Raw genomic sequence first — 14,131 nt, forward strand, 5'->3', positions numbered from 1 at the left:
TACCGTTTTAACATGAAGACTATTCAAGTCATTACAATCGGCTAACCTGCCAACATGCTGAAGAATGTCAAATTGCTTCACCCTGCATCATTTCCAGCTATGGGCTTGGAATGTATCCAGCGGTTGCAGAGAAATTACTGGAAAGGACCAGATCGAAGTACATTTGTTTTGCACACTCTCATGGTCCACACTGCTCCATATACTGAATCATTAATGATTAGCTGCCAAACAGAAAAATAAACATCAAGATCAGAAAATATGCCTCAAAGCTCGCTAGACTATAATGATTAACCAATGGAAGTGAAACCAATGATTTTAAATCATTGCTCTCTGCTGATGGCTGTACATTTAAACATGGCATTTCATACGATCAGACAGCGTGGCCATGATATAACGTTAATGGTTCTGATGATTGGGCTGTGGCCGACTGCGATATGTGGTATGGTGTTTCTTTGGTGCTTAAATGGAGCCATAAGTTTATTTTAATTGGTGCAGTATTATTATTATTATTATTATTATTTTCTCTAATGTAAGATTTAGGGGCGGCACAGTGGTGGAGTTGCTCCCTTACAGCACTGGTGACCCGGGTTCAATCCTGTACACACCAAATGCTGGAGTAACTCAGTGGGACAGGCAGCATGTTCTTCAGACTGAAGAAGGGTCTCGACCAAAACGTCACCCATTCCTCTCCAGAGATGGTTAATTGGCTTTGGCAAAATTGTAAATTACCTCTAGTGTGCAGGATAATGCTAGTGTATGGGGTGATCGCTGGTCAGCGGGAATTAAGATAAGGGAATATTCATTTAGTAAGATGTTAATGTTACACTGTTCCGGATTGGAGTCTTTTTGATGACAGTGATCATTACAGAGATGGATGTGAGAATCCTTGGTCTGAAGAAGGATCTCAACCTGAAACATCACCCATTCCTTCTCCCCAGAGATGCTGCCTGTCCCGCTGAGTTACTCCAGCATTTTGTGCCTATCTTCGATGTAAACCAGCATCTGCAGTTCCTTCCTACACTATTTAAAAGGCACTTGGGTTGAGTCACTGTTCTTGTGATCTGTTCTCTAATCTTTGGCAGCAAGATTATTCACTTAAGTCAGGGGTGGGGAACCTGCGACCTCAAGGCCGCATGCAGCCTTCTAGGCCATTAAGTGCAGCCTTCTAGGCCATTAAGAGTAATAGAAGATTCAACAAAATGATTCTCCCCGACTGACGGCCACAATTAAAGCATTAGTAAGTCATGAGGGCTATTTTAACACCTGTTATGCTCATGATTTAGTTCTAATGCGACTCTAGAATGTACATTAACCTCCCTGCCTGACTGGCGCCACCACCGCCTGAGGCTGGTTGACGAGAGGGAAAATGTCGGGGAGAGTCTGCTGGCCGTCCAGTCTACAGTATTATCAACGTTTGATAACGGTGTTTTGTGATACTGCAATATCAACATTGAAGAAATTCAATGCTCATCAGCATTATGCCACTCGAAGGACCACAAATATTTCAAATTAGAGTGAGGCGCGAAAGGTTGCATTGCAGAAATTAAAAGATGCAAAGCAAAGCGAAGGCAGCGGTAAGACCCAGAAATAATGTTACTGAAGCAACATAAAGTAGCTTATATTTATGTCAACTTAGCATTTCAACCTCACCTAGTTGATGTCTCCAAAGCTCCTAAAGAACTACAGATGGAATTGATTGAGCTCTCAGAAGATGACATTTTAAAGTCCTCATTTGACGCTTAGAAAGATCCGAATGCAATATGGAAAAATGCAATAGATTGCCCACGTCTTCGGTAACATGCACGAAAAAATGCTTTCTTGCTTTTCAAGCCACTTATTGCTGCGAATCTACATTCTCTTACCTAACCCAAATCAAGACGCCCTTAAGGTCACAAATGACGGATACCCATCTATAAGGTCAGCTGAAACTGCGTACCTCCATGTTGCAACCAAATATTCAAATGCTTTCCCACAAAAAGCAGTCACAACAAAGTCATTAATAGGTTAGTTAACTTTAGAATCAACAATTTTTTTCATTTTCTTGAAGTTAATATATAGTAGTTAGATTTTTACAAAAGAATGTACATTTTGAAGTATGTCTAATTGAAGTTTTTTTGCATGCGGCCTTATAGGATTACAGCTAACTTAATGCGGCATTCCAACATGAAAAGGTCCCCCACCCCTGACTTGGGTGAATCACATATGTTTAAGGTGAAGGGGAAAGATTTAATAGGAATCTGAGCGGTAACCCTCGCGCAAAGGGTGGTGAGTGTGTGGAACGAGCTGCCAGAGGAGGTACAGTAGATGAGGCAGGGTCTATCCCAACGTTTAAGTATCAGATAGGTTCATGGATCTGACAGGTTTGGAGGGTTATGGGCCAAATGCGGGCAGGTGGGACTAGTGTAGCGGGGGCATGTTGGCTGGTGTGGGAAATTTGTGCCAAATGGCCTGTTTCCACGCTGTATGACTCTCGGTAATGAAAGTTTCTCTCCTGCAGAAATAGCATTGTGAAATGCGAGCCAGGACATCTACGATGCTAATTGATCTTGGAGGTCCTGCCCTATCATCAAGGCCTAGGATTCTTCCTATTGAGCTCTAGAACTCACATCATCTTATTTGATTAATTGCCATAAAATCTAATGCTACCCTGGGGCGAAGAAACAAAATTAATGTAGACACAAGAGTCTTGAGCAATAAACAAAGTACTGGAGTAATTCAGCGGGTTAGGCAGCATCTGTGGACGGGGTTAGAATGCATTGTATCATAGAACATATTAACTAAGACTGGTGAGTCTGTTGCACAGTGATGCATGAGTTTCTCATAGAGCAAAAATGTTCTCCATATGAGAGAGTATCTCTGACCATCAGATACACATGAAAGATAGAGAAGGAAAAAAAGGAGAAAGCCTCCAAGATATTAATTTTAGTTTAGAGATAAATCGCGGAAACAGGCCCTTCGGCCCACTGAGTCCGCAATTCTCGCACATTAATACTATCCTGCACACACTGCACACACTAAGGGCAATTTACATTTATACCAAGCCAATTAACCTACAAACCTGTACATCTTTGGAGTGTGGGAGGAAACCGAAGATCTTGGGAAAAAAACCCATGCACATAACGAGGAGAACATACAAACTCCGTACAGACAGCACCCGTATTCGGGATCGAACCCGGGATACGGGGCTCTGGCGCTGGAAGGCAGCAACTCCACCACTGTGCCACCATGCCGCCCATGGGATGGGAACACTGTAAGAATTCAAAATTGTTTGGTTCAAGTTGATATTACTGATGCTTTTTATCCATCAAATGATGGGTGGGAGAAAGGTATGACAATACCAGAAAATACAAGGATTGTCAAACTAGTGGGAAAAAATCAAACTTCAGGTATCCAAAGGAAATCTGAAAAGGTGACAGAGAATCCATGAACTGAGAATGTGTTTCTAAGCTTCTGAGGGAATGAAGAGGAAGGAGGTTTTCAGGTATGACCCAAGAGAAATGGAACACGTTTCACCGGGAAGTGTTTAAGGAAAAAGTGGTCACAAGATTAGGTGTGATTAGATTTAGGCGTCACGGTGGCGCAGCGGTAACGTTGCTGGTGCTGTCTGCACGAAGTTTGTACATTCTCCCTGTGACCTGTGTGGAAGAGCTATCCGAGATCTTCCATTTCCTCCCACACTCCAAAGACGTACAGGTTTGTAGGTTAATTGGCTTGGTAAATGTAAAAAATTGTCCCTAGTGGGTGTAGGATAGTGTTAATGTGCGGGGATCGCTGGCCGGCGAGGACCCTGTGGGCTGACGGGCCTGTTTCCGCGCTGTATCTCTAAACTAAACTAGAATTAAGGATATCTAGGGTTGGATTAGCTACGGTAAAAAATAAAAGCATTCGAATATTAAAAATGCTCATTCAGAAGAAAACTACTTTTCCTGATCCGAAAAGTGAATACTGTTGCAAGTGGAGTGGATACAAAAACTGACACATAAAATTAGACATCAAAGAGAAGATGGGGTTCAGACTGGACAAGCCAACAAGGGGAGAAGGAAAGATATTTACCCCTAGAGATCCTTGGGTGATTAAAGCAATGAAACGGAATAAAAATAGTTTGATTAATATAAGTATGGTTCAGCAATTGTTTGTGGACCAAAAGTAAAAAGGTGAACTGAAATTGAAATATATAACTGATTAAAAAGGCAGAAGGAGCAGTGTGGGCTCGATTAGGAACAAAACAAGGGTTTTTTGAAGAGACAGAATACATGAATGGTACATGAGTTACTTACAACTGGACTCACCAAAGAGGATACTGTCAAAGTCAAAGTAAGGAGATGGTAGTGATCGTAGCATGTAAATGGACCAGGAAAAAGCTAGTGCAAAGGTAGAAGAGCCACCTAGGAGAGATTCTCACTGAGGAAAGGATGGGGGAAAGCAGAGGCTGTGGTTACGATATACCAATCCCAGGAATAGTATGTGCCAGTAGTTGTGGAGTGTAGCTTTATAGATTTTTTGATATTTTGGGGATAAAGAAACATAGGTTTCATAAGATCATAAGTGATAGGAGCAGAATTAGGGCATTCGGCCCATCAAGTCTACTCTACCATTCAATCACGGCTGATCTATCTCTCCCTCCTAACCCCATTCTCCTGCCCTCTCCCCATAACCCCTGACACCCGTTTCATGCAGGAGCGAGTGAGGCAGGAGGTTAGATTGGCTTCCTCCTGCTTATATTTATACTTTTACTTTGGTGTTTAGTTTAGAGATACAGTGTGGAAATGGCCCTTCGGCCCACCGAGTCCATGCTGACCAGCGATCCCCGCACATTAACACCACCTTACACACATTAGAGACAATTTAACATTTTATACCAAGCCAATTAACATGCAAACCTGGACATCTTTGGCGTGTGGGAGGCAACCGAAGAACTCGGGGGGGAAAACCACGCAGGTCACGGGGAGAACATACAAACTCTGTGCAGACAATCACCCATAGTCAGGATCGAACTCAGGTCTCTGATGCTGTAAGGCAGCAACTCTACCGCTGCGCCACTGTGCCATCCCTCTTTAGCCTTTCTTGGCATATCAGATCTTGAGTAGAGAAAGCCCTTTTGTAAGGATCTGTAAGTAGAAAAGCCTCAATGTACTGGCCAATGTCAGCCTCTGAGAGAGTGGTGATTGTGCAATTCATTTAGGTATCTTTTAGTCAGGAAGTTGAGGATTAAATTAGCCCTGGGTCCCTTATGCCATGATTCTCAATTTCTTCTGGAAAGCATGGGTTGTTAAGTACTTATTTGATGTCAATAGGTAAGAACATCTTTTGGATTCTCTATATTTAAAATACCTTGATAGCACTCTGGGTGTAAAGATGGAAAATATTCCAGAGAGAAAGGTGCTGATACTTTCGAAGGAAATGTACTGATTAGAAGAATAAACGTACCTTGTAGAGAGGATAGCATTTATTGGAGAATCATATTAAGCAGATTAAATGTACTCATCTGTAATGCTTTAATGCCGAACATTATAGAAGGTAACCTCTGCCCCAATGATGAAGTAATTGATGGAGGATGGATCAAGTGGCCAGAGAATCGAGTGGAAAGAAGTGTGATGACTTACATTTGTCCCGTGGGATTCCGGCCCCACCCTGTCAGCTGGAGATACTGTGGCTCGGACGGGAAATGGAGTCGTCTGAGAAATACATATCGTGAAGTTGCACGTAGAGCATCTTGCAAAGGTTAGTCTTTATCTAGACTGTTAATCCCCTTGCAGGGATAAGGAACATGCTCGATGTTACTTTTAACTGAGTTGAAGGTCAACATATGCATTCGCACATCTTAACCCTCTGCATTGGTAGCACCATCTCATCATTATCAGTGTTTATGTTGAAAGAAATAGACGAATGAAGGCAAAAGTGGTGACAGAATAATTTGCTGAGAATTTCTCCGTTGAACTGCTTTCAGTGATTCACTTCCGCCCTTCAGCCCCGCTATGGATGTCAATGGTTCCAAATGACACAGGGGTGCCAGATTACAAACTAATATTTGATAGTTATCACCAGCTCCACCATCCCCAGGAAAGTTCTTTAAACTTTTATATCTGCCACATCCCAGTGTTTTACTTACAGCACAGTTTTGTTGTTTTAATTCAATGTTAGATCGAACAATTTCTTCAAACTGAGTTGAAGAATGTGGTAGCTCAGCTCAGCTTGAAATGCACTGGGAAGTCCAACACTCAAGCCAAAGGCTGCCCCAGCGTTTATTGCTCTTTAACCAAGTATGGTGTGTGTCACTAACAGTACTTCTGTTATTTACCATCCTTGCCATGTTACAATGTAATCTAGGCCTGAATTATGAAAATAACCCTGAAATTTATGAAAAAACATAAGATTTCCATTCAACTTCAAATGTTCCAAATCAATTCAATGTTCATTTCATTCAACCACAGCTCATGACTGGCCCAGAGAGAGAGAGTTTTTTTTCCTTTGCTTCATTACATCCTTTAATTATTGCCTAGAATACAACACATTTTTTATATGGATTGAATCTATAAACTCATGTGCATAACCCCGACCATATGAACTCCGAAACATGGCCTGAGTGTCATCTCATGCACTAAATATTATCCATATTATTCCCATTATCATGTATCTGTCATCACTGTGAATGGCTCGATTGGAATCACGTATTGTCTTTCCGCTGACTGGTTAGCACGCAACAAAGGCGTTTCACTTCACCTCGGTACACGTGACAATAAACTAAGCTAAACTAGAATCATGTGGTTTCAGATGTAACCAATTGTAACTCTCTCCTCAATTACTTTGCAGAACTAACTTGCCTTGCTCCTCAATATTTTGAGTTTGGATCGTTCAATCCTCATAGAGATGTCTACCGGTTCAATGAATCCATCTCCTTTCAATGCTATGATGGGTTCCAGCTAGTGGGACCGGCTTTAAGGACCTGTTTACCAAATGGTCAGTGGACTGGGAAAGTGCCCAGATGTTACACTGAAGGTATTTATTATTATTATTATTATTATATAATTTTTACACTGCGTGGTGGTTAGCATAACAGTTCATAATTTTGGTTTGCTTCTAATGATTTAATACGTGATCTCTTGTCAGAGTTATGCTGCATAACCCAACATACACAAGGAGTCACATCCCAGAACTCTCCAGTTTATTATACATAACACCCTTAATTATATGACTCCTTCTATTCAAATTAGATTATGTGCTACACAATTATCAGGATATCTTTCATTAAATCATTAGAATCTGTTTTAAGTGCAGAAATGTATTTAGTTATAAACACATGCATTTTAAAGAACTGAATGTGGTTTGACAATGATAATATAGGTTAACCTATTTGGTATTACACAGCATATCTATTCTTGTTATTATACCAATAGCATTGTTTAACATATTACAAAACATAGAACATAGAACACAGAAGAGTACGACACAATCATGTGCCCTTCGGCCCATAACATGATGTCAAGTTCAACTGATCTCATCTGCCCGTACATGAGACATATCCCTCTATTCCCTGCACTTCCACATGCCTCATCAAAAGCCTCTTAAACACCACCATCATATCTGACTTTGCCACCACCCTTGGCAGTGCATTCCAGGCCCTCACCACTCGCTGAGGGAAAAAAAACTTGCCCCGCACATCTACATTAAACTTTCCTCCTCATCTTATAGCTATACCTTCCAGTGTTTGACATTGCCATCATGGAAAAAAGGTTCTGGCTGTCTATCCGATCTATGCCACTCATAATTTTAAATACTTCTATTAAGTCTCCCCTCAACCTCCAACGTTTGAGAGAAAACAATCCAAGTCTATCCAATCTTTCCCTGTAGCTGAAACCCTCTAATCCGAGCGCTATTCTGGTAAGCCTCCTCTGCACCCTCTCTAAAGATGCAATATATTTTCTGTAATGAGGTGAGGAAATAAGGCAGATGCTAATTAGTAATGGAAGTGCAACGATTTATCAGTTTTAGGATTATTATTATTAGAGCCCTTTCAAATATGGTACAAACCAATAACATAATCGCTAACCATGGTAGATATCTCATCTTGCATTTTTATGCATATGTTGTACCCATCCAACATTTGTATTAGCTGCATATTACAATTGACGCAAGCTCAAAATATATACATAACCCTTCATTAACTATTTGAAGGGATAGATTGGTTCGGCACGGAAACCTAACTGCTTGAACTCAGGATTAGATGAAAAGTTATACTTTATAATCTACGAACCTATCTCCAATGACGTATTATTAGTAATTCATTCCACCTTTTTTTCTTTTTTGACATTTGTAATTCTTTTTTTTTCTCTCTCTATCTATTTAAACACAAACTAGAAGCAGAATCAATCCACAATTGAACATTTTAATGATGCATGATTGATGTACATGAAAAGTTTTTACTATAATATGTAACTATATTTTACCATAACATGTCTGCTTCTAATAAAAATATATTTTTTTTTTAAATTAAAAAAAAATATATATATATATACACATAACCCTGATTTGAAGAATCATTCGCAAATTTAAAAAACACATACATATTATTTGATGGTACAGTATATATTGTTATCTAATGAAGGCTGCAGAGAATACAGATTACATTTTAATGGCGTATGTGGTCTGATACTTCCTGCTTAAACTGGAGACAAGATCCATTGGAGGATCCTCAAGCTTATATGGGTAAGATTCTCAACACCCAGCATTTGAACTATTTTTTTGGCATGTTTGGCAAATATGTCACTTTTGTTCAGTTTAGTTTAGAGATACAGCGTGGAAATTAGCCGTTCGGCCCACCGAGTCCGTGCCGACCAACAATCCTGCGCACTAGGAGACCTCTCTCGACCATACAGGCAACCCCTGGCGACATGTCCCCTGGTGACATCCCACGACACCCGCTACATGTCGCCAGGGGTCACCTGTATGGTCGCGAGAAGTCTCCTAGTCACCCAAAGAGTCGTAGCATCTTTCTGGCTGCCGCTGAATTTTAAACATGTTGAAAATGTTCGGCGACCTATCACGGGTGCCGGCAGCCGCCAAAAAGGTTGCGTAAGTGGGACAGGCCCTTTAGGGAATTTTTAGTCATTTTTCTAATAGATGGAGTTCCATAATGGAAAACGAATTATCATTAATTTGGCACAAACTTACATCAGCACTGAGAATATGAGAAGCAGTGAGAACACTGAAGAAGGGTTTCGGCCCGAAACGTTGTCTATTTCCTTCGCTCCATAGATGCTGTTGCACCCGCTGAGTTTCTCCAGCTTTTTTGTGTACCTGAGAATAACAATGTTGAGATCTGTTCCAGAAATTGATTATCAGTGTATGGTTAAAAAAAAAACACAAAGTGCTGGAGTAACTCAGCGGGTCAGGCAGCATCTCCAGAGAACATGGGTAGGTGATGTTTTGGGACGGGGTCATTTTTAAAATATCAAGTATGGTATTTGGGGCATGCAAGGGCTTGGCAAGCAGTAGAGGTGATTTAGGCCACAGTTTCATGTCTGATCTAGACTCAAATTTCATCTAAAAATCAAAGGGTTGATGGTACAGCCACCATCAACGTGTGTCTTGATAGTCCTGGCAGGATAATCTCAACCTGCTGAACTAGTCTTGATTAGAAGGTTTCTAATGGTCTACTTTCTCTCTTTAGGCACATTATGTCCCAACCCTGGAATTCCTTTTGGTTCAAAAAGAATGGGCAATAGGTTTAACATCTTATCGATTGTGCAATACAACTGTCAGACAAACATTTTACGAGGTTCATCAAAACGCCAATGCTTGCAATCTGGCCAGTGGACTGGAGTGGAACCACGATGTGAAAGTAAATATTTTTTCTCTCCCCAATTCCTTTAAGTATCTTCGGACAAGCAGTGCTCCCATGTTGTCGCAACGTGGAACTTAGGAGGTGGACCTTTAAAAAAAGATGTGGTATCCCCACATCTCTTTACAGTCAGTGGAAGTTCTTTGAAGTTGTGATGTGGGAACCACATCAGTCGCAGGGAAGAAGCTATTCTTGAACCTGGTGGTCACAGTTTGCAGGCTCATGCAACTTCTTCCCGATGGTAGGAACGAAATGAGAGCATGGCCAGTTAGGCTATCCTTTACTCTCAATTGGAAGGAATTTATTAAGTGAAATCAACTCAACAATCCACAAGCTCATTAGCTCAGAAGCAAAAAAAGCAGATGGTGGAATTCGGGAATGAGAACAGAAAATGTCGGAGAAATTCAGGCAGCATGGGATCATAGAGTGCAGAAACGTTTATAGTGTGGCTCTTTATTGTTAAACTTGCATAGTGTTTACATTTGATTACAGACCAATTTATACCTTGGTTGTATATCTATTAGTGAGACCACACCTGGAGTATTGTGTGCAGTTTTGGTCCCCTAATTTGAGGAATGACATTCTTGCTACTGAGGGAGTGCAGCAGAGATTTACAAGGTTAATTCCCGGGATGGCGGGACTGTCATATGCTGAGAGAATGGTGCGGTTGGGCTTGTATACTCTGGAGTTTAGAAGGATGAGAAGGGATTTATTGAAACATATAAGATTATTAAGGGTTTGGACAAGCTAGAGGCAGGAAACATGTTCCCGATATTGGGGGAATCCAGAACCAGGGGGCCACAGTTTAAGAATAAGGGATAAGCTATTTAGAACGGAGACGAGGAAACACTTTTTCTCACAGAGAGTAGTGAGTCTGTGGAATTCTCTGCCTCTGCCAGGGCGGTGGAGGCCGGTTCTCTGGATGCTTTCAAGAGGGAGCTAGATAGGACTTAAAGATAGCGGAGTCAGGGGATATGGGGAGAAGGCAGGAACGGGGTACTGATTGGGGATGATCAGCCATGATCACTTTGAATGGCGGTGCTGGCTCGAAGGGCCGAATGGCCAACTCTTGCACCTGTTGTCTATTGCCTATTATATATTCAACATTGGGTGTCATAATGTTGCGTAATCAGCAGATTTTCATTTTGCTTCTGATTTGTTTAAAGGAAAGGTTGTCATTTATGTTGAGGCTTTCATAATCTCACAACTATATAACATTTAAATTATAATGTTTTATTTTTAATTGTCTACTGTATATCGTTTTGTTACTTGTGAGCAAAGCTCCAAAACAAATTCCTTGTATGTATACATACTTGGCTGATAAAATGTATTAATTAATTCATTCATTCACAGCAACACTTCACAGCCGATGACTCAATTCTGAATTATAGTCAGAATGCAAGAAATGTCGCAGTTAGGCTGTACAGCAGCAATAGAATAGAAAATGCAGATCATCTAATTTTATTCATGTGGACGTTGGATGAAGGTCAATAATTAGACAAGACATCAGAAATGTCCAGCTCTTCGTGCAGATCGTGCTGTACGGTCTTTTTGTTGTCCTGTGGATAGGGCAGGTGGGGCTGATTCAGAAGTGTCATCTTCATCTGAAAGTTGGTCTCTTCAGAAATGCACTGAACACCCATATGTGTCCTTGCAGCTTACTCTTGAGGAGGCCACATACTTGGCAGCTATGATTATGCGTGCAAATACTTTCCTGTGCAATGGAGTTGTTCTTGCCGTGCGATGTAACAGGAATTGATATGAAGCCAAGGCATGCAACATGTTATATTAGAGGTATTTTTTAGTTTAGTTTAGACACAGAGCGGACACAGACCGAGTCCACACCGACCAGCGACCCCATTAACACTATCCTAGACACTAGGGACAATTTAAACATACACCAAGCCAATTAACCTACAAACCGGTATGTCTTTGGAGTGTGGGAGGAAACTGAAGATCTCGGAGAAAACCCACGCGGACATGGGGAAAACGCATAGACTCCGTACAGAGAGCACCCGTAGTCGGGATCGAACCCGGGTCTCTGGCACTGTAAGCGCTGTAAGGCAGGAACTCTGCCACTGCGCCACCGTGCTGCCCTTTAAATGTCAGTTTTAGTTTTAGGTTTAGAGGTTCAGGTTTAAAGATAGAGGGGAACAGGCCCTTCAGCCCACCGTGTCCATACTAGCCATTACACTAGCTCAATGTTATTCCACTTTCACATCCAGCCCCTACAATTAACTTATAAACCTCACGTTATTAGTTTAGTTTATCATTTTATTCGAGTTTATTGTCACGTGTACGAGGTACAGTGAAAAGCTTGTGTTGTGTGCTAACCAGTCAGCAGAAAGACAATACATGATTACAATCGAGCCATTTACAGTGGATAGCTACACGATAAGGGAATACTGTTAAGTTACTGCAATGGTTACCTGCCTGAGAAACCTCATGTTATATAAAGGCATGTTGTAACATAAGGCTATTGGTGTCTTTAAAACACTTACTTAAATAGATTTCCTGATCACAGTTGCGCTATAACCAATGAGTAGTGTTGCATGATCCATCAATCACTTTATAACTAATTTGAGTCATGGAAACACGCATAATAGCAGAACTAGCTGTACAAGTAATAGCAAAGCAATCCCTTCTGTCTACCTGCCTACTAGTTCAAGTTCAAGTTCAAGTGAGTTTATTGTCATGTGTCCCTGTAAAGGACAATGAAATTCTTGCTTTGCTTCAGTACACAGAACATAGTAGGCATTTACTACAAAACAGATAAGTGTGTCCATATACCATAATATAAATATATACACACATGAATAAATAAACTGAATACTGCATACTATTCTGCATACTGCATACTGAATACTGAATACTGCATACTATTCTGCATACTGCATACTGAATACTGAATACTGCGTTCCATTGATGAACAGACAGATATGCTTTTGATAACGTGAAGGACCTGGCAAGAGAACTGGACATCTTGGAGTCAACAGTACGCACTAATGGTAAGACTGATACATTTCTGACATTCATTACTGCTATTGCAAGCTGAACTAGTGTGTTGCTACACATGGACAAATTAGGATCATGGTTAGATGGTTAGCTGGAGACCTCATCTCCCCCTCTAGGTCACGGCTCGGGATTCTCCAGATTGAATTGCTCTAATTGATACTTTCTGCAATTCAAAACTAACTGCTGTTTAAATTTATTCCAGATTTGGCTCTCTTCCTCAGGGGGGGTTGTATGAAAATTAGGGGCAGAAATCCGATTGAAGTTGTCTAGTTTTCATATGTTGGCTTTTTTTTAATGTGGGATCGTGAGACCTGGAGTGTTTGACTTGATCACAAACTTTACGCATGTTCCTTACAAATAGCAAGTTGATTTTGAAACCAAAACCAATCACAAAGTAGTGGTTGGTTGCAGGGAATCCCATGTTCAAATAATTGCTCAAATGGAAATCTATGGGATACTTGGAGCGGAGTATTCTGACTATATTTGTATACCTAGAGTCACAGCTATATAGCACGGAATCAGGCCCTTGAGCCCAACTTGAGCATCTTGACCAAGTTACTTAATCGCGCTAGTCTCATTTGCATATGCCCGACCCTTATCCTTCCAAACCTTCCCAATCCATGTACCCATCCAAGTATTTTGAAAATATCGTAATTGTACCTTCCTCTACAACATCACCTGGCAACATGTTTCATGTAGAGACCTTGGCCCACGCATCCCTTTTAAATTGTTGCCCTCTCAACTTAAATCTATGCACTCTAGTTTTAGACTCCTCTGCCCTGGGAAAAGACTGTGGCTGTTCACCTTATCTATGTACGCCATGATTTTATACTAAGTCTTTTACCCTGCAGGGAAAAAAGGCACAATCTATTGAGTAGGGAATAGACACAAAAATCTCAGCGGGTCAGGCAGCATCTCTGGAGAAAAGAAATAGGTGACGTTTGGGGTCTGAACCCTTCTTCAGACTGAAGGACTGAAAATGGGGGAGAAAGGGGAACTGTAGGCGAGAAAAGGCCAGAACAAATCAGGGCCAGCAACAGATGACGTCAGGAAGGGAGGAGTCCATAATGGCCCATTGTTGGCTGAGCAGGATGTCCTAACAAGAGGGATGCAAGGATGCAAACAGTGGAACCCCAATTTAATGACGTCCTTCCTAGAGCAGGGTGGCCAGAACTGTGCACACTACTCCAAATGTGTTTTGACCAACATCTTGCGCGACTGTAAAATGATGTTACAATTCCTGTGCTCGGCACCTATACGATGAAGGCAAAACTGCCA

At 41.2% G+C, this 14,131-nt stretch overlaps 1 protein-coding gene across 1 annotated transcript in view; it reads left to right on the forward strand.

The window, feature by feature from the left end:
• The first annotated feature begins 274 nt into the window (after positions 1-274).
• The window catches only part of LOC116988961 (complement factor B-like), a 44,263-nt gene continuing 30,406 nt past the window's right edge, over positions 275-14,131 (forward strand). Inside the window, exons 1-5 of the mRNA XM_033046025.1 lie at positions 275-439; positions 5,515-5,721; positions 6,811-6,996; positions 9,668-9,838; positions 12,772-12,846. Of these exons, the coding sequence (XP_032901916.1) occupies positions 295-439; positions 5,515-5,721; positions 6,811-6,996; positions 9,668-9,838; positions 12,772-12,846 (784 nt within the window). The 5' untranslated portion in view covers positions 275-294. The remainder of the gene's footprint in view (positions 440-5,514; positions 5,722-6,810; positions 6,997-9,667; positions 9,839-12,771; positions 12,847-14,131) is intronic.

The sequence above is a fragment of the Amblyraja radiata genome, chromosome 28 (assembly GCF_010909765.2).
Source record: "Amblyraja radiata isolate CabotCenter1 chromosome 28, sAmbRad1.1.pri, whole genome shotgun sequence".
Taxonomy (NCBI): domain Eukaryota; kingdom Metazoa; phylum Chordata; class Chondrichthyes; order Rajiformes; family Rajidae; genus Amblyraja; species Amblyraja radiata.